The 25,166-nt window shown below is 48.3% G+C and overlaps 1 protein-coding gene across 1 annotated transcript in view; it reads left to right on the forward strand.

The window, feature by feature from the left end:
• Nucleotides 1-19,753: 19,753 nt before the first annotated feature.
• The window catches only part of GGT7 (gamma-glutamyltransferase 7), a 377,510-nt gene continuing 372,097 nt past the window's right edge, over nt 19,754-25,166 (forward strand). Inside the window, exon 1 of the mRNA XM_086932278.1 lies at nt 19,754-19,988. Within this exon, the coding sequence (XP_086788404.1) occupies nt 19,817-19,988 (172 nt within the window). The 5' untranslated portion in view covers nt 19,754-19,816. The remainder of the gene's footprint in view (nt 19,989-25,166) is intronic.

Here is a 25,166-nt window from a genome sequence, read left to right on the forward strand (position 1 = left end):
AACCTGTGGATGCGCTCTTTCACGAGCGTGTGTTTGTGTTCGTACTTTTCTTTGTGCAATTTCATTTGAGCCTTGCGGCTGCGAGGAGACGCTTTACAGTTAGCAGGGATCTTTGGTTTTCGGGTGCTCAGCGCCTATATACTAATTACTGTCCTTGCTGATTTAATCTTCTTAATTGGTGTGGCGGAATGCAGGGGGTGGAGTTCCATACCTCCGCATCACCGTCATGAACACACGAAAGGTATCTTCATTTGGATTACAAATACCAAAGCGGAGGGTAGTAGTGAGTTAACTACGCCTTGCCGTGTTTGGTTGTTCTTATAGATCGTTTGGAGAAAAACCTATTGCAAAGACTCATTTGCATATTTTACTGTTGCATCGAACTTCATCATTATTGCTTTTTGGTTATATAAAGGATTCAGTTTAAAGCAGCTTTGGCAAATAGAAGGGGTAGGTGTTTGTGAGTACACAGTTATTATTAGTAGTGGAGAGTACCACTCCATATGTTAACTTGTTGTCCTTGTACCTGCACAGATTACAAAAGGAAGCCAGCAGTACAGAGAAAAGGCTGTGCAAGTTGTTCTTTACAGGTGATGCTTTAGTAATGTTGATTTAGCGAGAATACAAGAGAGTAGGGAATTACATTGAACTGTATTAACCTTTGTATGTTCTGTATTTACAGCTTCTGTTCCCCTGCTGCCCTTTCCCCTTCTCCTCTTTTCTGTTGGGTTTTTTCCCTCACCGTATCGTCTGAACACCCTGTGTATTAACTTCGGGGTGTTCGGAGGGTCCGGAGGTGGAGCATTGTAACTACATGAGAATCCTGCTGAGCGCAATCCTGACAGAATAACGAGCCCAAGAATTCCGCTCTGCCCGGTTTTTGTGTGGTTACAATGGCGTCCATGGAGGACGTGTTGCAAGCGCTTGTTCTGGTGCAGCAGGAATTGGCCTCATCTAAGGCCGAAACCGCTGCGTTAAGAGAAAAGGTAGAACGAATGAGTGGCAATCCTTTTAACGCTTCTGCTCCCTCCTCTACCGTTCAGGTAACAGTGCCCCCGCCTATACCTCTAGCTAATCCCGAAAGGTTCACAGGCGATCCCCGTAAGGTGCATGTGTTTATGACCCAGGTTCTTATGCACTTCTCCTGTAAGCCTTCTTCTTTTCCCACCAATCACTCAAGAGTGGCTTTTGTTATATCCTATCTGGTTGGTGATGCAGCGGATTGAGCAGTGCCTTTGGTGAAATGTGATGATCCCATCCTGTCGGATTGGAACGCCTTTAAGGCAGAGTTTGAAAGAGTGTTTGACAGAAGAGCTACATCTTTTAGTGCTGACCGAGAGCTACTGGAGTTGAGGCAAGGGAGAGGAGAATTAGTTACTTACCTTACGGCTTTTAACAGGTTGGTGGGAGAAACAGAATGGCCAGAGGCGAAACGAATGTCACTTTTTTACCAAGGTTTGAAGGATGCCGTAGCACAGGTTGATCCGCAACCTACTTCCTTTCTTCATATGGTGAATCTAGTGTTACGCCTGGATAGTCGGTTGACAGAGAGAGGGAACAGCCGGAGGAAAAGGGACAGAGTAACATACAGTAGCGATAGGGGCCATCGCAGAGTAGTGGGGGTATCCGAAGCAGTCCCAGAACCCATGGAAATAGGAGCTCTTAAGGCTCCTTTGTCTAGGGAAGAGAGAGAATCCAGAAGAGTACAGGGTTTATGTATGTACTGCGGAAAAAAGGGTCATTTTGTCAGAGAATGCCCATCCAAACCCAAATATTCGGGTAATACCAACAGGTTCAAAAAATTGGCTGTGTCTACTACTTTGGAAGAGATTGAAGCAAAGAGCGACGAACAAAAGAGGAGTGAGGGAGTACAGGAATGGAAACTTACGTCTCTGTCCTCTTATGGCAATGAGGAAACAGAGTCGCATATAATGGTGGTTATGTCTCTTGACTGTGAATCAGAACAACATCAAGTCATGGTGATGTTGGATTCTGGAGCCACAGTCAATTTCATAGACGATGGTCTGGTAACTAGATTAGCCTTGCCTCGAGTTCCGAGAGAGAGTCCTGAAGAAGTCCTAGCAGTGGATGGTAAACCCTTAACCTCGGGTCACATAATCGAAAAAAACAGAGAGTTGGGTTTAACGGTGGTAATGCAGGGATATGTCCATTCGGAGAAGCTGTCTCTGAATATAATCGCAGCTCCTCAGTATGAGGTTATTCTGGGCATGCCCTGGTTAAAAAAGCACAATCCGGTGGTTGGTTGGCAGACAAAGACCTTCCATTTCGAGATGGAGAATTGTCAGGACCATCTAGTACCCAGTGTTTCCGCTCATGTTGCAGTACTGGCCACCCCGTTTGTAGCAGCTACAGCGATGGAAACAGATGTGCAATTGCCTGAGAAATACTTGTCATATGCGGATGTTTTTAGCGAGAAGAAAGCTGAAACCATACCTCCTCATAGGGAATATGACTGTCGCATAGATCTGGTAGAAGGGGCCACCATACCATCTTGTAGAGTGTACGCTTTGTCTGTACCAGAAACCACACATCTAAGGGAATACCTTGACCATTATGTCCGTTTGGGGTTCATTCGACCATCTAGATCTCCTGCTGCATCCCCTCTGTTTTTTATAGCAAAAGCCAATGGTGACTTGAGGGCATGTGTGGACTATCGCGTTTTGAATAAGAACACCATAAGGAATCGTTATCCTCTCCCCCTCATTTCAGTCTTACTCGACCAGGTGAGAGAGGCAACTATCTACACCCGATTAGATTTATGTGGGGCTTATCATCTGGTCGGAGTGAGAGAGGGGGATGAGTGGAAGACTGCTTTCAAAACACGATATGGCCTATATGAATACCTTGTCATGCCTTTTGGGCTGTGTAACGCTCCTGCAGCGTTCCAGTTCTTTATAAACGATGTGTTGAAGGAATATGTGGACCAATTTGTGGTAATGTATATCGATGACATCTTGATATACTCCAGGGACGTCTCATGTCATACCGCCCATTTATGCAAGGTGTTGGACAAATTGAGGGAGCATTGTTTATATGTAAAGCTGAGCAAATGCGAGTTTGGTGTACGGGAGGTGGAGTTTTTGGGAGTGAATCTCAGTTCAAGCGGACTGCACATGTCAACGAGGAAGGTTCAGGCAGTACAGGATTGGCCAGCCCCTAGAAACGTGCGGGAGGTGCAGAGTTTCTTGGGTTTCGCCAACTACTACCGGCAGTTTATACTGCACTTCTCTCAGACAGCTGTCCCTATAACTAAGTTGTTACGAAAGGGAACTCCTTTTGTATGGACACAAGAGGCGGAGGATGCCTTCCAAGCATTGAAGAAGGCATTTACATCTGCACCGGTGTTGGCACACCCTGTGTTGGAGCATCCATTTATTGTCGAGGCTGATGCGTCTGACGAAGCCATTGGGGCAATACTTTCACAGAGAGATCCACAAAACGGTCAATTACATCCAGTTGCTTATCTTTCAAAGAAGTTGAGTTCAGCTGAAGTCAACTACACGATAGCTGAAAAGGAACTACTAGCTATAAAAAGAGCTTTTCAAGAGTGGAGGCCGTATTTGTGGGGGGCTTGTCAGGCAGTTACTGTCTATACTGATCATCGCAATCTCCAGTACATGACGTCTGCTAGGCATCTAACGCAAAGGCAAATGCGTTGGATGTTGTTCTTTTCAGAATACAACTTTGTGGTAACTTTCAGACCAGTAATAGAGAACAGGAAGGCAGATGCTCTATCGAGACAGGAAGTACCCGCTGAACAGGTACCAGAGGAACAACACTCGATCATACCTTCGGCAAAAGTGGTTTGTGTGATAAGAGCTGAGAAGTTCTTGGATGAGGTGAAAGGATCCAGGTCGATGGGGTCATGGAATAAATGGGCTGCGGAAAAGTCTGGCAGGAAGATAAGACAGGGACTGCCTTTTCAAGGGGATTGTTTGTATCTGCCATCAGAGGAGATACGTAAAAAGGCTTTTTGTTGGTGCCATGATGTGCCATCGGCGGGTCATCCAGGAGTACCAAAGACAGTAAGCCTGTTAAGACGACATTTCTGGTGAGAATCCTTGGTTAGCGATGCTACCCAGTGGGTAGGTAAGTGCGAGACTTGCGCTAGAGGAAAAGGAAGTACCACTCGGAAGAAAGGGTTATTGATGCCTATGCCTACTCCGGACCGACCGTGGCAAAACATAAGCCTAGATTTTATCACCGGTCTGCCTTTGGATCAGGGCAAAACTGCAGTACTGGTGGTTGTGGACAACTTGACAAAGATGGGGCATTTTATACCCTGTGTAAATTTGCCAACAGCAGGTCAGACAGCCCAAATACTAGCCTCCCAGGTCATCAGGTTACATGGTGTTCCAAAGGTTATTGTGTCAGACAGGGGGCCACAGTTTTTGGAAAATGTGGTGCAAGGCGTTGGGTATAGAGGTAGCTCTCTCCACCACTTTCCATTCGCAAACAGTCGGGCAAACAGAACGTTTAAATCAGACTTTGAAGAAATATCTGCGCTGCTACTCCAAGGAAGCTCACGACTCCTGGGTGGATTTGTTATGGATGGCTGAGTTAGCATATAACAATTCGTGGCACAGTTCAACGGGTATGTCGCCGTTCAAGGCTAATTACGGCTATGATGCGAATACCTTGCCAATCACCATCCCCACTGATTTGCACACACAGCCATCAGTGAGAGAACGGGTTCAGGCGCTAAGGAAGGTGCATAGGGGAGTGCAAGCACATCTGAGCAAAGCAAAAGAAGCGTGCAAACGTTGGGAGGATAAACACCGTGACCCTGGTCCTCAGTTCAAGGTAGGAGACAAGGTATGGCTCTCTACTAAAAACATACGCTTTAAATTGCGGAGCATTTTTCACCCTTGTTTCATAGGCCCGTACTCAGTAGTGAAACGCATCAACCCTGTTGCTTACAAACTCAAGTTGCCCGGCTCTTTGAGAATACATCCAGTGTTCCATGTACATCTGTTGAAAAGAGCTCTTACATCGCGCAGATCAGCGCCACAGCCTGTTGTGTGTGATGGACAAGTGGAGTACGAAGTGCAATCCATTCGTGACTCCAAGATGTATAGGAGGGTGCTCTGGTACGTTGTCTCGTGGAAGGGTTACAGTACTGAAGATGATTCATGGGAACCGTGGAGCAATGTGCATGCTCCTAGGGCTATCCGCTCTTTCCATTCGAGACACCCTTCTAAGCCTGGGCCTAGGAGGCGCCTGGGAGGAGGGCGTACTGTCAGGATCTAGAGCGAGCGCGCCTGCCAAAAACTACACTTCCCATGAGGCTTAGGCGTAAGACTACATTACCCACATGCCCCGTCGGAAGAGGTGAAATGCTGGGCGGATCCGGTGTTCGGGGCTCGTTATTCTGTGTTACCATTTCATAGCAGCCATTTCCAGTTTGCTTCCAGCGTGTTCCCGTGGTTTCATGCCCGGTCGGAGGATCGAGGGGTTTTGCAGTTCCCGAGGGAGAAGCTTTGGGTAAACCTGTGGATGCGCTCTTTCACGAGCGTGTGTTTGTGTTCGTACTTTTCTTTGTGCAATTTCATTTGAGCCTCGCGGCTGCGAGGAGTCGCTTTACAGTTAGCAGGGAGCTTTGGTTTTCGGGTGCTCAGCTCCTATATACTAATTACTGTCCTTGCTGATTTAATCGTCTTAATTGGTGTGGCGGAATGCAGGGGGTGGAGTTCCATACCTCCGCATCACCGTCATGAACACACGAAAGGCATCTTCATTTGGATTACAAATACCAAAGCGGAGGGTAGTAGTGAGTTAACTACGCCTTGCCGTGTTTGGTTGTTCTTATAGATCGTTTGGAGAAAAACTTATTGCAAAGACTCATTTGCATATTTTACTGTTGCATCGAACTTCATCATTATTGCTTTTTGGTTATATAAAGGATTCAGTTTAAAGCAGCTTTGGCAAATAGAAGGGGTAGGTGTTTGTGAGTACACAGTTATTATTAGTAGTGGAGAGTACCACTCCATATGTTAACTTGTTGTCCTTGTACCTGCACAGATTACAAAAGGAAGCCAGCAGTACAGAGAAAAGGCTGTGCAAGTTGTTCTTTACAGGTGATGCTTTAGTAATGTTGATTTAGCGAGAATACAAGAGAGTAGGGAATTACATTGAACTGTATTAACCGTTGTATGTTCTGTATTTACAGCTTCTGTTCCCCTGCTGCCCTTTCCCCTTCTCCTCTTTTCTGTTGTTTTTTTTCCCCTTTTGGGGTTTTTTCCCCTTTTGGGGTTTTTTCCCTCACCGTATCGTCTGAACACCCTGTGTATTAACTTCGGGGTGTTCGGAGGGTCCGGAGGTGGAGCATTGTAACTACATGAGAATCCTGCTGAGCGCAATCCTGACAGTTTCAGGGCATCACCCTTCATCAGCCAGGCTAACTTGAATCCAGTAGTGTAGTGAGCACGGGGCGGACGTCTCTGGCATACCCTTCGCACTTAGGGCGACATATGCAAAAGAAACAATTGACTTTGTTTTGTTCGCTATAAATTGGCAGGGTATGCCCAGATGTGGGTCCCTCGCACACTTTGCCACTGGACTGTTAGCCCGAAACTGGTTCCAGGATGCTTGTTCCCGCTTCAGGGAAGTCATGGCTTGGCAGTTTCTGCTGGACTGTTCTCATGAGGCAAAGGGTCAAGACTGATTTGCATATAGCTGTGTCTGAACTTGGGTGGTGAAGTGAGCTAAAGAACAATGATGGATTCAACCCAGATCTGTTACTGGGGGTGAGTGTCTGTAAAGTTTAAGCGCTCCGTCCATCATTTCCTTGTGTTTGCTTTGTTCGCCCTTAATTGGCAGGGTAAGCCCTGAAGTGGGTCCCTTGCTAACTTTCCCACTGGATTCAAGCTAGCCTAGCTGATGAGGGTGTGTTAAAATCTGGTTTGCAGCGTCAACATTATCGGCGCCATCTTGTCCCCAATTTAGGCCCATTCGTGCGCGTAAGCGGCAGCCATTTTGAATGCCATGGCCTCTCTGCCCACTGCCGATAGCCAGCGCGTCTCTCTCTCTCTCTCTCCTAACCTCGCAAGCGCCCTCCGCGCGCTGACAGCCCCCGCTCTCACATGCTTGGGCCATAAAACCCTCTTCAGCGCAACCCTGCCTCGGAACCCCATCCTGTTCTCAGCTCGACACCTCCCTCCATCCCTTTCATGATCCCGTATCCCTTTGATAAAACCCCCTTTCCTCTGTGCCTGATTGTCCTGCTCGTTCCCAGGCCGCCACCTGGCCCTGCGGATGCTGTCTATTGCCCCCATACAGTAGGAAGCTCCCCCATCAAAGGATCCACAACTGATCAAAGCCCCCCACCCCATGAGATCCGATCAACCACATGCATTCCGGGAATCGGCGGAATGGCCAGCTGCGTGACAATCATCACCTGTTGTGACCGGGGTGGGGACTTCTACTGTAAATGTGTGTGGGAACGGGCTTGAAGCGGGGATTCCGAGGATGTCTTTCCGTACATCAAAGTGTTGACAATGATGTGTTTCATGCAATGAAGCAATAAACTTGTGTATAAGAGGCCAGGCCTCAGAGATGCGGTTAGAGCACCTCGAGAAGATACCCTGTTGTCTGAGTTGACGTGTTCTGCTCCGTCGGAATAAAAACTTCTGTTTCCTGCCTTCCAGTCTCCAGCGCCTGCCTCTTTGTTTGATAGATTCGAGTGGTATGAGAGGCGGCTAGCGCCGGGCAATACTGAAAAAGGTTCTCGATCGACATCGGCCCTACCTTTTTCCACAATTGGCGTCCCAAACGTGGGGCCCATCAGCGACACGTGGATCCAGTGGGAGAGGTCCTGACGACAGAGTGAACGACTGCAACGATCGGGAGTGCACCTGCCCGATAGACCCTCGTCTGGTAGCCGATCATCCGAACTTCACTGGTTCCGAACAGACCTCTCTCAAGTGATCTACGGTCCTGACTGGGAACCATCAGGAGTGCTGCGACAGTCACGGAGAATAGAGGACGATCGGGCGCTGGATTCGGAAGACAAGAAACTGTCCATGCGGTCCGGGTAAGGTCGTGTAACACGACAAATTGCGAAATGATTGTTTGATTGTTTGGAAAATAATAGTATTACTCTTTGAATTGTTGGTTCTTTTTGGAGATTCTCTGTCTGCAAACGGAGAAGAATAGATTCTCTCTTCCTTTGCAGATAGTGAAGGGTAGGTAACGCAGACTTTTGTCCCCGTTGTAACCCGTCGTGCCTATTTTTCTCCCCCACTGATTGATTGTTTGCCCGAACATTGTTTTTCGAGGATTGTTCTCTTGAGATTCTCTCTGTCTGCAAACGGAGAAGAATAGAAAGATTCTCCCTTCCTTTGCAGGTAGTGAGGGGTAGGTAACGCAGACTTTTGTCCCCGTTGTAATCCGTTGTGCCTATTTTTATCTCCCCACTGATTGTTTGATTGTCCGAACATTGACTGTTCGATATTGGTTCTTTTGAGGTATTCTCTGCTTGCAAATATCGAAGAATAGAAATATTCTGTCTAGACTTTGCAAGTAGTAAAAGGATAGGTAGTGCGGACCTTTGTCCCCCATTGTAATCTGTCATGCCTATCCTCTCCCCACTGATTGGTAGTTGGTTCAGCCCGGACCGCTTAATAGAGATGAACCATCCAGCTCCACTGGAAGCCACCCCTAATAAGGACATGTTCATGAAGCATGGATTAATCGCCATAGCCTATAGCAAACTATGGCTTAAATATACAAAAAAGGATCAGAAAAGTCAGTGGCCACTTATAGGATCCTTCGATGAAGATAAGATAAGCGCGCTAGAAACAGCCCTTTGTAACAATAAGACAACGCCCACTATGCTTGATAGTCTTGGCATATGGCGCAAAGAAACGGAACAACGTAAAAAGAGAAACAAAATTAGATTAGAGAAAGAGCTACGAAAGGCAGCCCACCTAGCTGCTAGAAAATTAGAAGAGGAGATAAAAGAGAGAGAAGAAGCCAAACGGAAGCAAGAATCCGAAACATCGAGTCAGTGTCCTGTTAGAACACCCTCTACGCTCTACCCTGAATTACCCTCGAAACAGCGAGCCAACGATGATCTTTTATTAGGTCCCCCGATCATCTACATGCCCCCTCCATATGCCCCTTCCCAACCTTTAGCGCAGCACCCACTGCCCCCAAGCACAGGCGAAAGTAGTACCAGGGCCTCGGTCCCCATGGCCTCCGCGCCGGCCGAGCCCCTTGTACTAGATACAGCACAAGCAACGATGTTAGATGACCCTGAGGCCCGAAAGACAGATTCCACCAGAAAGAACAGGTTGAGCAAAGATGAGCAAGCAGGGATTGACAAGGTAGTAAGGACACTAGTGGAGCGTAAGGAGAGTGAAGAACACATCATGGATATGTTCAACTCATATGCGGGGAGCCACAGACGACACTTTGTCGTACGATTGTGTTATCATGCCCTAAATGCGTATGAGGACTGATACCGAGACAAAGGTCTCGAGAGCCTAACGGCTCTGTATAGAAAGGTCGATATCGGGGATGAGGGAGAGTGTGACGTGACAGACCTCCTTGCGCGTACGCTTGAGGTTTTCCGCCACCTCACTGAACAAGGGTTGGAAGCTAAACCTACGACACCTGTAGCGACCGAACCACGAATAGAACAAGCTAGCACCATGATGCCAATAAGAGAGGCTGCACCCTACTGGGTTCCCCCACGAGGTCAGGGAACGCACGATGACGTCAACCACCAAGATGCGAGAGGGAGGGTAGTGTACAACTGGGTCTACCAACCATGGGATCGGCAAGATATTCTGACGTTCTGAAAATATCTGCCCGATTTACGTAAAAACCCCACTGCCTTCTATACCGAACTAGGTACAGCCCTAGGTTCAACGATTATGACCCTAGCTGACATCAATTTGTTCTTCGGGTTATGTCTGCCAGCTGATGTGTGGAAGCAAATCCGGAAAGTCGACCACCTTGAGCTGTTTGGACATACCTGGTCACAACTCGATGGCATAGATAGACGGCGAGAGCCTGGACAGAAGCCTTTGAAATCCATTTTAGAACTCCCAGACAAAATTGGGCAGAAACTGAAAACCCTGATCCCAGAAAAGAAAGTGGACTGGTCGATAGTGACGGCCTGTCGTCAGAAACCCCAGGAAGACGTATCAGAATATTTCTCCTGGTTTGAAACTGTGTTCTCTGATTACAGCGGCCAGGACATGACCACTGCAACCGGACACCATCTGTTCATCCAGAACTATGTCAAAGGTCTGTCACAGTAGGTCTCTCAGAAACTGCAGGCCAGCGAGAGTAGTTGGGCAGCCTCCAAACCTGCGGCTATCCTCCAAATGGCCCAATATTATGAGCATCAGAAAAACGAAAACGATAGGGCGACAGAGAAAAAGAAAAAGGACTTGAAGGAGAGGGTGATGATTGCACAGTTGCAAGGGGTGACCATAGGACGAGAACAGTACAAGGGAAATTACCAGACGAATGCCCCTAGGAATCCACCCCCTAAAGACCGTACTCCCGCACCCTATATTGGACATAAAGATATTAGCGAAGACCAGTGTGCATTCTGCAAGGGATTCGGCCATTGGAAATCCCAGTGTCCGGTTCTGGAGATGAATAAGAATAGGGACCCCAAAGACGTAGCGGGTGGACCGAGAAATAGAGGACAGGGACGAGGGTCCACGAACGATGTGAATAGGGACAGATCAGGCAGACCGAATACATTTGACCGTCCCTGACAGAACCAGTACCAACAGTCTGACTGTGACGACACCCACGACTTCGCATAGGACTGCCTAGGGCAAGGGAGGAATCCAGTCGAGCTCTATGTTGACCAGCAAGGTCCTTATGTCACCGCTAAGGTCCTGAGTACGAAGTCTCCATTTCTGGTAGACACTGGCGCGACACGTAGTGCGTTATCTAAAAGACTGATTCCAAGGGCACCCTTGTCTGGCTCACTTTTAACATCGATAGGTTTCGATGGGACGCCCTCCACTAACCCCTTGTCCTCACCGATCTCCTTTGACTTAGAGAATAACATCACTGACACAACGTTTTTGCTTTCTTCAAATACCCCTGACGCCATTATGGGACTTGACTTGCTAAAACATTTCCGAGCCACTATTAGGTGTTCGAAAGATGGAGTTCGGGTCTTCCTGTACGACAACCCGGCTCTGCTCAGACTTTGTCCTTCCCGACGCATGTTCTCCATCACTGACGCTGACTCATCCCTACTTGACACTCTACCTCCGTATCTGTGGGCCAAAACTGACTCGGACGTAGGACGCATGATGATTGACCCAGTACACATAACTGTTCGACAGGACGCAATACTCCCGAAACTTCCACAATATCGTATATCGCCTGAGGGCGAGAAGGCATTAGTAAAGATCATTCAGTCCCTGATAGACGCAGGAGTGGTGGAGGAAGTAGTTAGCAATGTTTGCAACAGCCCTATCCTACCCATCATAAAGAAACAAGGAGAGGGAGATGACAAAGCGTACCGCTTCATCATCGACCTTCGAGAGGTCAACAAAGTAGTTGTACCTCAGTACCCCGTGGTCTCTGACATCACCACTATTCTGACTTTGATTCATTCCACTGCCACCACCTTCACTGTCATTGACCTTAAGAATGCTTTCTTCTCTATCCCCATTCACCCAGACAGCCGATACCTCTTTGGCTTCACCCTAAAAGCCCGCTCATTTAGATTCTGTCGAGCACCCCAAGGCTACACTGAAAGTCCCAGCATCTACAGTCAGGCCCTCAAGAGACAACTGGACGCAGTCCAGTTACCGGATGGAGTGGTGTTGATACAGTACGTCGATGACATCCTTTTGGCGGCCGATACCACTCCACTTGCAGTCACAGCCACCATCCAACTCCTGCACTTCCTTGCGGAAAATGGCCACAAGGTCTCCAAAAAGAAGCTGCAATTCTGCCAACTCCAGGTCACTTACCTAGGCCACCTTTTGTCCAAAGACGGAAGGAAACTTACTCCCGACCGAATCCAGACCATTCTAGAGACCCCTGTCCCTAAGACCCAGAAACAAGTCGGCTCCCTGCTAGGCCTCACTTCCTTCTGCCGACAGTGGTTGCCAAATTTCAGCCTCATTGTGAAACCACTGCTTTCTCTGCTAGCTAAAGATGTCCCCTTCCCACTCCCTTGGACCCCTGAGTGCCAATCCTCCTTCATAGAACTACGAGATGCCCTCTGCTCGGCCCCCGTCCTAGGAACCCCCGATTACACGAAGCCCTTCTCCCTCTACACTCACGAAAGGGAGGGATGTGCTTTGTCTGTCTTGACCCAGTCCATTGGCCCAAAGCAACGACCATGCGCTTACTTCTCTGCCACTCTTGACCCCGTAGCCAGAGCTTTGCCTGCCTGCCTTCGAGCTGTAGCTGCCGCTGCTATCTCTATCCGACAGAGTGAGGGAATCGTACTCTCGAATTCCCTCACGGTGTTAGTACCTCATGCGGTTGACACCCTCCTGAACCAGACCAAGACGCAACACCTGACAAGTGCACGACTGACTGGATACGAATTGACTCTGCTTGCACCCCACATCACCCTGAAAAGATGCACCACACTGAACCCAGCGACTTTGTTACCCCTACCAGAGAACAATCCCAATGTGTCCCCTGTACATGACTGTGTGACCCTCACAGACGAACAGACTAGGAGTTGGGGCGACCTCAGAGACACGGCTTTTCCTGACACTGACGGAGAGCTGTGGGTGGACGGTTCTTGCATCAAACTCCCTGATGGCACCACCTCAGCTGCTTATGCAGTTACCACAGCCCGAACTGTAGTAGAGACAGCCCGCATCACACAACGATCTGCACAGGCAGCAGAACTGATTGACCTCACGCGAGCATGCATCCTGGCAGCAGGAACCACAGCAAACATTTACACCGACAGCCAGTACGCCTTCGGGGTGGTTCACCATTTTGGGCTCCTTTGGAAGGAGAGGGGATTCTTGACCTCACACGGCACCCCCATCTTACACGGAGATCTAGTCTCCGCCCTAACTGAAGCAGTCCTTCTTCCCAAATAACTGGCAGTAATAAAATGCCAAGCACACAAAAAGGTGACAGACATCATTGGACAAGGGAATGCACTAGCTGACATGACTGCCCGAACCACAACTGAGAATAGGACGACGACACACATGTACGTGACCAGGTCACAAGCAGAGAAATGGACAGACGCTAGGGAAACTAATAGGGACATCCAAATGGCCAGCTCACAACACAAATTGACTGAATGGGCACGGGTGGGACTGAAAGACGATGAAGGCTGCTGGCGAACAAAAGACACGAACAAATGATTGCTACCCGATTCATACCTGATTCCCATACTGACCATGGCACACTCCCCTGCACACATAGGATCAGCGCCTATGACCGAGCTTGTCTCCAAGGTTTGGCACAACGACAAGATCGCAGACTCCGCCAAACGTCTGGTCCACCAATGCCTGATATGCCTGCAACACAACCCTGGGAAAGGAACTGTAGTACCCCAGGGAGGGTTTGGGGTTCCCAATCACCCGTTTGAAGTCCTGCATATGGACTACATCCAGCTAGACAGATGCGAAGGCCTGAAGTATGTACTTGTTGTAGTGTGCGCATTTAGCAAGTGGGTGGAAGCCTATCCAACCCGTGACAACACTTCCATAGCCACTGCAAAGGTACTAATAAAGGAATTCTTCCCTCGTTAAGGCCTTTGTCGAATTTTGTGGAGCGACAATGGCCCCCACTTCGTAGCCGAAGTTATCCAACTCATCTTGAAGGGGTTGGGTGTAAAACAAAAGTTCCACGCAGTCTTCCACCCCCAATCTGCTGGACTAGTTGAACGACATAAAGCCACCTTCAAACTAAAGTTAGCTAAAATAGTGGCTACCACAGGACTGAACTGGCCAGACGCTCTCCCACTGGCATTGCTCTCAATGCGTTCCACCCCCACCAAACACCACTTGACACCATACGAGGTCGTTTTCGGCCGGCCCATGAGCGTCTGGTCTGCACCAAAACCGACTTCCATTCACGACGTCCCAGACGTCCTAATGTCTGATTACTTGTATAAATTGACTGAGACACTGTCTGTTATCCACCAACAGGTGCTGCATGCCATTCCTGATGCTTCCAGGGGTCCCGGACACAACCTGCAACCTGGGGATTTCGTTCTAATTCGCAACTTCCAGCGTGCAAAGAGTCTGGAACCCCGATGGACGGGCCCCTGGCAAGTCCTGCTCACCACCCGAACAGCTCTTCGAGTGGAAGGAAAACGCAGCTGGGTGCATGCACACCACTGTAAGAAGATCTCCTCGGCTCTGACGACGACCGAAGACGTAGCTACCCAGGAAGAGCTCCTGAACAAAGACCGGCCATCCTTGAACTGTTATCCTGATACAGAGACACTTGAATTAGCTAAATTTCCCGATCCCACTGTGCCATCCAGAGAAGGGTATAACCTGCGACGAAAGGAGGGAGCTTCGGCTAAGCAGACCGCTGACTAAGTCGTAATTCTCAGAGCGGTGGCCTAACACTACTAAGGCTGCCAGGAGAGAAGCCAGACGAAGTTTGTGGTTCTGCCCGCTACCGAGCTCCCTTGAAGATGATGGAAGCGCCCGATAAGAAGATGATGGAAGCACCCGGCACGAAGATGATGGAAGCAACCAGACATCCGAAGATTCGCTACGGAAACCCAAAGACTGACAAAATCCACAGTTCAAAGACTATTGCACTTTTTATCGCCCTTCTCTTTTGCCTCCTCCTCATGACCACCCTCTGGATTGTGGAAGAGAGCGCACCAGCTCATGAGACATTCCTGACCACTACTCAGCCTACCACAATGAAAGAACATTATCTGATTTCTCTTTCACCCCAACTTTGAGAAAGGCGAAAGAAGTTTTGGAACAATTCCTTCGTGCAACTGCTGCACCAGCACAATCTTGCTACCAATGCCACCAACTGCTGGATCTGTGGGTTGCTACCCCACGCCACTGGACATTCTATACCCTTCATCCCTTCACCCTTCTCGATTCACGGCTCCTGCCTTGCTTGGCTGATCCTCTTGCAAGAAAGCTACAGGGATAATGCCACCTCCAGCAGAACTATGACACATTTCTTTCACGAGGTCTGGCAGAACAAAACGAAGAAAACTGCTGCACACTTCTGCCCACAGACCTCCAACGATTCTATCCACATGGACATCCCAGTCAAAGAACGGATTGAAATGCAGGTGTTTAACAATCCGACCAGACCCACCTTCTCCTACCTCCGGAAACGAACAGCTGCCACCCTGACTGTGGCCCTATCCGTCATCAACGTCACAGGCCTTATGTGCATCGAAGGGCTTGGGACACAGCTGGTAGGCCGCAGCGCTTGCCGCATCATCAGAACTTTGGACTCCATTGATCCACCCTCTTTTGTCTCCTCTCCGAACATGTACTTTGTTTGTGGTACAAAGGCTTACACCTGGCTCCCCAAAGGCTGGGGGGGCACCTGTTACATTGCCTTCATCCTTCCTCCGACCTATGTGGCTCCAGCGAATCATCACAGACAAAAACGAGCCAAAGACATTGAACAAGCCGACTCCACCGGAGCACAGTTCCTCGATGCAATGAAGGGACTTGTTCCACTCTGGGGCCCGATGGCAAACAGCCGTGCCATCCGACATTTGACCCAGGCAGTTGAAACGACAATGAACATTACAGCTGGCATCCTTGCAAATAATACAGCCGAGCTTCAAGCGGTCCGCCTGGTGGCTCTCCAGAACCGCCTTGTTCTAGATGTGGTTCTAGCGGATCGTGGAGGAGCATGCCGCATCGTTGGGTCCAGATGCTGCACATATATACCGGACAATTCACCCTCAGTATACAAAGCCATTGAACACCTCCACAGACTTTCCTCAGAAGTTCACCAGGAAGAAGAAGAATGGTCGCTTGGTGGTTGGTTTTGGAGTACTGTGAAGAACTGGGGGTGGAGGTTACTTACAATTATCCTGATACCTGTTGTTGTGATATGTGGGTTCTGCCTGGGGATCCAATGCCTGCCGCCTCTGTGTTCACTATGTGCAAACTGTATCTGCCCTAAAACTCTGGACTTCGAAAAAGAACGCATGAGAGCATTGTATGATGTTGAGGTTAGGAACTTGATGAAGATAGATATAGATTAGACAAGCTGGCTAGATATGTTGAAAAGGGAGGACTGTTAAAATCTGGTTTGCAGCGTCAACATTATCGGCGCCATCTTGTCCCTATTTAGGCCCATTCGTGCGCGTAAGCGGCAGCCATTTTGAATGCCATGGCCTCTCTGCCCACTGCCGATAGCCAGCGCATCTCTCTCTCTCTCCTAACCTCGCAAGCGCCCTCCGCGTGCTGACAGCCCCCGCTCTCACATGCTTGGGCCATAAAACCCTCTTCAGCGCAACCCTGCCTCGGAACCCCATCCTGTTCCCAGCTCGACACCTCCCTCCATCCCTTTCATGATCCTGTATCCCTTTGATAAAACCCCCTTTCCTCTGTGCCCGATTGTCCTGCTCGTTCCCAGGCCGCCACCTGGCCATGCGGATGCTGTTTATTGCCCCCATACAGTAGGAAGCTCCCCCATCAAAGGATCCACAACTGATCAAAGCCCCCCACCCCATGAGATCCGATCAACCACATGCATTCCGGGGATCGGCGGAATGCCCAGCTGCGTGACAATCATCACCTGTTGTGACCGGGGTGGGGGCTTCTACTGTAAATGTGTGTGGGAACGGGCTTGAAGCGGGGATTCCGAGGATGTCTTTCCGTACATCAAAGTGTTGACAATGATGTGTTTCATGCAATAAAGCAATAAACTTGTGTATAAGAGGCCAGGCCTCAGAGATGCGGTTAGAGCACCTCGAGAAGATACCCTGTTGTCTGAGTTGACGTTTTCTGCTCCGTCGGAATAAAAACTTCTGTGTCCTGCCTTCCAGTCTCCAGCGCCTGCCTCTTTGTTTGATAGATTCGAGTGGTATGAGAGGCGGCTAGCGCCGGGCAATACTGAAAAAGGTTCTCGATCGACATCGGCCCTACCTTTTTCCACAGGTGGTTAACCCGAAACTGGTCCCAGGAAGCTTGTTTCTAGTCCAGGGAAGACATGGCTTGGCAGTTCGGGCTGGGCTGTTCCCATGAGGCACAGGCTCAAGACTGATTTGCAAATAGCTGTGTCCGAACTGGGGTGGCGAAGTGAGCTAGAGAACGATGATGGATTGAACCCATATCTGTGACTGGGGGTGAGTGTCTGAAAAGTTTCAGTGCTCCGTCCATCATTTCCTTGTGCTTTCTTAGTCAGCCCTAAGTTGACAGGGTATGCCCAGACGTAGGTCTCTTGCTCACTTTGCCACTGGAGTCAAGCTAACCTGGCTGATGAGGGTTTTTTATCCCGAAGCTGGTCCCATGATGCTTGTTTTCGGTCCAGGGAAGACATGGCTTGGCAGTCCAGGCTGGACCGTTCCCATGAAGCACAGGGTCAAGACTGATTTGCATATAGCTGTGTCTGAACTGGAGTGGTGAAGTGAGCTAAAGAACGATGATGGATTCAACCCAGATCTGTGACTGGGGGTGAGTGTCTGAAAAGTTTCAGTGCTCCGTCCATCATTTCCTTGTGCTTGCTTAGTCAGCCCTAAGTTGACAGGGTATGCCCAGACGTGGGTCTCTTGCTCACTTTGCCACTGGATTCAAGCTAGCCTGGCTGATGAGGGCTGTTTATCCCGAAGCTGGTCCCATGATGCTTTTTTCCGGTCCAGGGAAGACATGGCTTGGCAGTTCAGGCTGGACTGTTCCCATGAAGCACAGGGTCACACAGGGTCAAGACTGATTTGCATATAGCTGTGTCTGAACTGGAGTGGCTAAAGTGAGCTAAAGAACGATGATGGATTCAACTCAGATCTGTGATTGGGGGTGAGTGTCTGAAAAGTTTCAGCACTCCGTCCATCATCTCCTTGTGTTTGCTAAATTCTGAAGGGTGCACAGAGCTGTGTGCATTAAGGTAGTGCCAACAGCAGCACCTCTGTCATCTTGCTCCAGCCTTGTCCGTGTTCCTGTGTGCACGTTTTTTGTCTGATTTGCTAGTTTAAAATGGTTTTAATCCTTCATTATCATACAGTGGCCAATGTTTTTACACCTCATTGCCAGGCGCGGTGCGTCCATTGGGGCGTAGGGGCGTAGCCCCACTAAGCCCCATGGACTCACTGAGTCGTCACTAAAAACCAAATACAAATATTTTAAAAAATTGCGCTACCTGCCGGCCGGGAATCCGGGAGACACCCGACTTTTCGGAGTGCGGTGGGAGGGGGGGGGGAGGATGGGCCTGCTGCAGCTGCGCAAGTGGGTTTTTGGGCACAAACATGCCCGCGCATGCGCAGATTGTTTTCCTGTGAATTTGCCCTTAGAAAGAGGACCAGGGGGCGGGCCGCAGCCCCCGGGGTTGCACAGGGCTACTGGGCGAGCACTCATGGTGCCCCCCCAGCCAATCCTGGTGCTGCATACAGCGCCAGGATTGGCTGGTCAATACATAGCCTGGGTACATAACCCCCTGTCTGGGGGGGCAGAGCTCTCTCCCTCCCTCGTACTGCGGCCTCTGTTTGTTAAGACTCCTTCATTTCCAGAGCCAATGTACATGGTGTGCTGTTGATAAAGACGATAGGGCAAAAAGATGAAAAACGAAACTTTACATGTATTGTAGTAAAATCATCCACTTTTTAAAAGACTGTCCCATGAAATCTGAAATCCAAATTAAAAGTTATACAAGTGAAAGTCAGTATGTCGAAAAAGAGAAGACCTATCATTGCCCCTTTCCCTGCCCTCCTTTCACTGTCTCACCCCTGCTGACAATCGCCTACAAAACTATCATCAGCGTGAGGCAGCTTAGCAGTCAGTGATTTGGGTGCGCTGGGGGAGGTCCGGAGACGTTTATGTTCTGGGGGCCAGTCACTGCTCAGCCAGCAGGTTCTGACCACTAAACTCAAAAAAGTGCCCTCTGCTGCCTCGTTTAATTCATTAACATCAGCAAGGGCGCCACACCTATTAAGGCAGTGCTCTAAATGGTTCGCCTGATACTTCAGGAACACATCAATCTCTTCAGCTAAGGAACATTATCTCTGCAGAATTTTTGAGATGTCACTTCCCATGAAGACATGATTAACACTACCTATTTTTTTCTGGCCGAGTTTAGGGACCGTGTTAATGAGTTTCATATGACTACTATCAATTTGTGTATTTTTGTTCTTTCGGCAACATGATATTTGTTGTAAATTAAAATCTAGCAAGTAGCCATTAACTGACCGATATGGCTGGTATTTTCAATTCAGTGCCGCTAAAATATTCCATAAATAAACAAAGTTGGTTCCCCTTTGATATGTAAATTTAAACAAAAAAATACGAATTATCATCTCAAATATGTTTCAGGACTGTCTAAACTATTCGTGCACGTTTAGAAAAAGTTAATATAAGCCAAATAATATCGATTCATATTCAAATACTTATTTCAAAGGGCAATTTATGGCAATCCGACAATCTAAAAACATAAAATATGACATGTATTTTTCTCCAAGAAAGGTGCCAAATCTAGTTTTTGTTATAGAATGCTGATGAATGGGTCTCACTTTGTTAGTGTCAACTCTTTCTTGTGTGGGCGTGGCTTGTTTGGTATCTTTCTTTTCCCCAGATTGGGCTTCCTCTGTCAGGTTGCTGCGCTCCCATCACCTTAATACATTAATAGCACTGCACAGGGAAAGGCCCGGCAGCGGCAGGTGCATCTTAAGGGGATGGCAACTGAGAAGGACCCTAGCCAAGAGAGCAACCTGGGCGCCTACTCTCCGGTGGATTACATGAGCATCACCAGCTTCCCGCGGCTGCCGGAGGATGAGGCGGGCGGCGGGGACAGCGGGCTCCGCTGCCGCAAGGAGGAGGACGCCTTCCTGGTGGAGGGGGACACCGGTGGGTCAGACGGAATAAATTATTGAGAATATATTAGTCTATCCCCAGCATTATGTATACTCATTACGTGTTCTCCCTGTTTAGAATGAACCCACGCAGCTCCATTAACACCTTGTGTACAGGTGCCTGTGATTCAGCGCGCCAGCGCTTCCGCCAGTACTGGCGAACCCCTTATTGAGCTTGTAAGTTCACTGCATCCATGTGATTTATACGTACTGTGCCCCCTCCAGGAGCGCAACTAGACCTGGCCATCGTAAGGATGGAGGATGGAGGATGGAGGGGGGGGGGGTAGGGGCAATAGCACTTCCAGCAATTATTGTGAGTCAAGCGTTTAAAGCAATGTTGCCAGAGCTTTCTTTATGGCCAGTTACAGAACGTGACAAACTATGGTATTGACGCATGTTGGACAAACCCAATTGGATTATGATTGAAATATTGGACTCGTTTGGTGGAGTGCCTGGTCACTGAGGCCATATTGTTGATAGGTGGTGTTTGATCCATCTGCTGCAAATGACTATTTCTGTTAAGCGCCCAGACGCCTCTGTTTGAGGTAGCAGTGTGCGCTATATTAAGTAACTCTATTATTTATTATTATTTATTATTACTATTTGCTGTGGTATGAAGTCATTCTTTTTCTGACCATTTGAGGCAATGTCCATTTAAGCAGGCGTCACAGGCATGCGGTCTTTCGTACTTTAAATTTGATGTGTGTATTATCTAAATAATGAGGTGAGATTGCTGGAGGAGATTAGGTCCGATAGAGAGACAAGACACATTTTGGAGTTGGTGCATTAGTTGAGAATTACAAAAGGTAGCGACCTGAAAGGATAAAGTAAGATGATGATCTACCTTATAGAAACCATACAATCTGCTCTAGTTCGATCCCTGCACTCTGGTATTGTCAAGTCTCTGTAGAAGTTTGGGATGATGAGAACTTTAAAAGGCAAGGGAGAGTTAACATTATACGCATGATTGTACTCCAATATAGACATTCATCTTAAAACAGATATTTCAAGTTTTCTATCTTTCTTACTAAAACAGTATGTTATTGTCCAGACTTTAGAAGGATCTCTTGATTTAAGCAGATTTAATTTAATAAGGGTTTTATATAAGACATTTAGATTCCTTTTGGGTATATACCTGTATTCAAGGTGTTTTTGAAACACATAAAGCTGATGGACTGATGCTGAACATTTTCAAACATTCACCCCCTGTCACAGATCTAGGTTTAATTCATCGTGATTTTGCTTGCCACGCCATTCAAGTTTGGACCCATATGCAAATCAGCCTTGACCCTCCTCCCAATGGAAACAGTCCAGCCTGAACTGCCAGGCCACATCCTCCCTAGACTGGAAAACAAGCATCCTGGGACCGGTTTCAGGGTATTACCCCATATCATCCAGACTTGCTTAAATCAATGGTGTTGCAAATTCAGGAACCACATCAGGACATACCCTTTCCATTAGGGCGAAAATGTAACACAACAACATGATGGATGGAATGCTGAATAGTGCCAAAAATTCACCCCCATGTCACATTTTTTATAGAATTTACAGACTCACGGATTTGGCTGGAGCCAGAGTCTTTTGGTGAGCAAATCCAGTGCTCACAGGAGACAACGTCTTGTTAGGGAAGTCAGTGCAGGTCATCTGGGTTCTGGGGGCTGCTGGCTGCAGGACGTGCCAGGATTCCGTGGGAGAAATTCGAGGTCAGGACAGGCCAGTAGAGCTGGGACAAAGTCAGTTGGTGTCCTCCTTTTCTTACTTCAGCATTGCTCTTCAGTCCTTCTTCCTTTTTAGTGTCTGAGGAAGCAAGGTTCAGGGTTGCCCCAAATGTAAAATTTAGGGGCGTTTCAGGTAGGTATAGGTTGGGACCAATGGGTCTCTTCATTGCGGTGGGTATACCCCCTATTAAGTCACTCTTCAGTGGGAGGGGGCATAAGCCTTAATGTGGTTGGCTGGGTCCCCCTATCTTCAAGATGGCGGGGACTGAGAGTTGTGCTTCGCCTCGCCTCTCCTACCTGAGAGATGGGGTTGGCAAAGGTGGGAACACCTCTCCTCCTATCTTGGTTTTCCTGCCGATTCTCCTACCCAGAGTGGGGGTCAGAACCGGTGGGTGCTAGTAGCTGGGAGCAGCGAAGGCCTGGTCAGCTCACAAAGACGGCAAACCTTTGAAGCTTCCCCTTTGTGGACCCTGCCCATCCTGGGGGAGGAGGCTTGGCACCTCTGCCAAGGACGTTCTTTGTTTCAGGACTCCCAAGAGCGGGAATCTTTCGACCCAGGGGTCCAGAAACACTAGAGTCAGGTCGTTTTTCAGGGGCATCTCTAAGATCCACTCTGAGTGCATTTTGCATTAAATCCCACACTGGCATGAGTGTGGGTTTAATGTGCTGAGAAGTTTGATATCAAACTTCCCAGTTTTCGGGAAGGCCATTATGGTGCTGTGGAGTTCGTAATGACAAACTCCCAGACCATTTACTCTTTATGGCTTTACTGCACTTACAATGTCTAAGAATGGACTTAGACACTGTAGGGGTACATGGCTCATGCACCTTTATCCTCACTAGTGGAATAGTGCACCCAGCTAGAGGGGTGGCTGACCTATGCCATAGACGGTGGGTTGTAGGCATGGCACACAGGGATGTGTGCCATGTCGACTCTTCACTTTGTTCTGCACCAAAATAACGCAGCCTGCAATGGCAGTGTGTGTGTCAGGATACAGGTTCTTTAAGGGTGGCACAATATGTGCTGCAGCTCTTAGAAGCCTTCCCTGTTCGCATCACACGGCCCTTGGTACTTATGGTATCTTTTAAAAGGGACTTGCATGTGACCAGAGAGTTGCCAATTGGATGTGCAATAGTACAGTTTTAGGGAAAGAACATAGGCCCTAAGTACCTGGTTGGCAGGAACCCAGGGCAAACAAGTATTAACATCAGGCAAAAAGTGGGCGAGAACCATGCAAAAAGGGAAACTTTTGTACACCCCCCCCCCCAAACAAAAGAGGATGAGGCTGTCCTTTTCCTAGAGAATCATCATTGTCTAAGTGGAAGAACCTGGAAAGTCCATCTACATTGGCATGGGCAGTCCCAGGTCTATGTTCCACTGTAAAGTCCATTCCCTGTAGGGAGAATGGCCACCTCAAAAGTTTTGGATTTTTACCTTATATGTGCATTAGCCATTTAGGAGGTCTGTGGTAAGTTGGAACTGTGAAGTGAGTACCAAACAAGTATGGTCTCAACTTTTTCATGGACCCAACCACAGCAAAGGCCTCTCTCTCAATGACACTCCAGCGCTGCTCCCTTGGGGAATAACCTCCTGCTTATAAAAGCAACAGGCTGGTCTTGGCCATCATCATTGGTCTGGGATTGGACCACTCCTATCCCTAGCTCAGAGGCATCAGTCTGCACAATAAACTGCTTGGTGTAGTCTGGAGCTTTGATAATTGGTGCTGAGTACATTGACAGATAACTGTCCAGTTTACCTTTTTGGGCATTTTCTTGAAGGTGAGTTCTGTGAGGGGTGTCACAGTGGATCCATAACATTTCACAAACCTCCTGTAGTACCCAGTAAAGCCAAGGAATGCCCTGACTTGGGTCTGGGTGGTTGTAGCCTCCCAGTCCAGAATAGCCTGGATCTTGGGTTGTAGGGGTTGCGCTTGGCCTCCACCAGCAAGGTGCCCCAAGTATAAAACTGCGCCCTGCCCTATCTGGCATTTGTATGCCTTGATAGTTAGACCTGCAGTTTGAGGGGTCTGTAAAACCATCCCTAGGTGGACAAGGTGATTCTGCTAGGTGGAGCTAAAGACAGTAATATCATCAAGATTTGCTGCACTAAAGGCCTCCAACCCAGCAAGGACTTGATTCACCAACCTTTGGAAGGCGGTAGGGCCGTTCTTTAAACTAAAGGGCATAACAGTAGACTGATAATGCCCACCAGGTGTTGAGAATGCTGTTCTTTCTTTGGCTCCTGGGGCTATGCCAATATGCCAGTACCCTGCAGTTAAGTCAAAGGTGCTAAGGAATTTGGCTGCACCTAATTTATCTATCAACTCATCAGCCTTTGGTATGGGGTGAGCATCTGTCTTGGTGACAGAGTTTAGACCTTTATAGTCCACACAAAACCTAATTTCTCTCTTTTCACCTTGTGGATGAGGTTTGGGGACTAAGACCACTGGGCTGGCCCAAGGACTCTCAGAGGGTTCAATTACCCCTTACTCCAGCATCTTTCTGACCTCAGCTTTGTTGCTCTCCTTAAATTGATCAGACTGTTGATAGATTTTGGTTTTGACAGGTACACTGTCCCCAGTGTCCACATCATGGGTACACAGTTTGTCTGACCAGGGGGTCAAGGAGACGAGCTTAGCATATTGCTGTAAGACTCACCTACAGTCAGCCAGCTGCTAGGTAGAGAGGGTGTCTGAATAGACAACTCCATCCACTGACCCATCTTTGAGGCTGTAAGAGAGGAGGTCAGGGAGATTTTCATCCTCTGTCTCCTGATCCTCATCAGTAACCATCAACATGGTTATGTCAGCCCTGTCATGGAAAAGCTTTTGGCGGTTCACATGGATCACCCTTTTGGGTGTTCAGCTTGTTCCCAGGTCCATCAAGTAGGTGACCTCACTGTTCTTTTCTAAGATGGGGTAAGGGCCTCTCCATTTGTTCTGAAGGGTTCTTGGTGCCACAGGCTCCAAAACCCACACATTTTGCCCCAGCGGGAATTTCACCAGTGCAGATGTCTTGTCATACCATTGCTTCTGGAGCTCCTGGCTGGCCTCAAGATTTTTGGTCCCTTTATCCATGTACTCTGCCATTCTGGACCTTAGGCCTAGAACATAGTTAACAATATCTTGTTTGGGTTCTTGGAGAGGCTTCTCCCAACCCTTTTTAACAAGACAGAGTAGCCCCCTAACAGAATAGCCAAACAGAAGTTCAAAGGGGGAAACCCTACTACCTTCTGAGGCACCTCCCTGTAGGCGAAAAGCAAGCATAGCAAAAGGACATCCCATCTCCTTTTGAGTTTTTCAGAGAGTCCCATGATCATGCCTTTCAATGTCTTGTTAAACCTTTCAACAAGACCATTGGTTTTGTGCATGATAGGGTGTAGTAAACTTGTACTGCACTCCACACTCATTCCACATGTGCTTGAGGTATGCAGACATGAAGTTTGACCTCTGTCT

Source organism: Lissotriton vulgaris, chromosome 7, assembly GCF_964263255.1.
Source record: "Lissotriton vulgaris chromosome 7, aLisVul1.2, whole genome shotgun sequence".
In the NCBI taxonomy this organism is placed as follows: Eukaryota; Metazoa; Chordata; class Amphibia; order Caudata; family Salamandridae; genus Lissotriton; species Lissotriton vulgaris.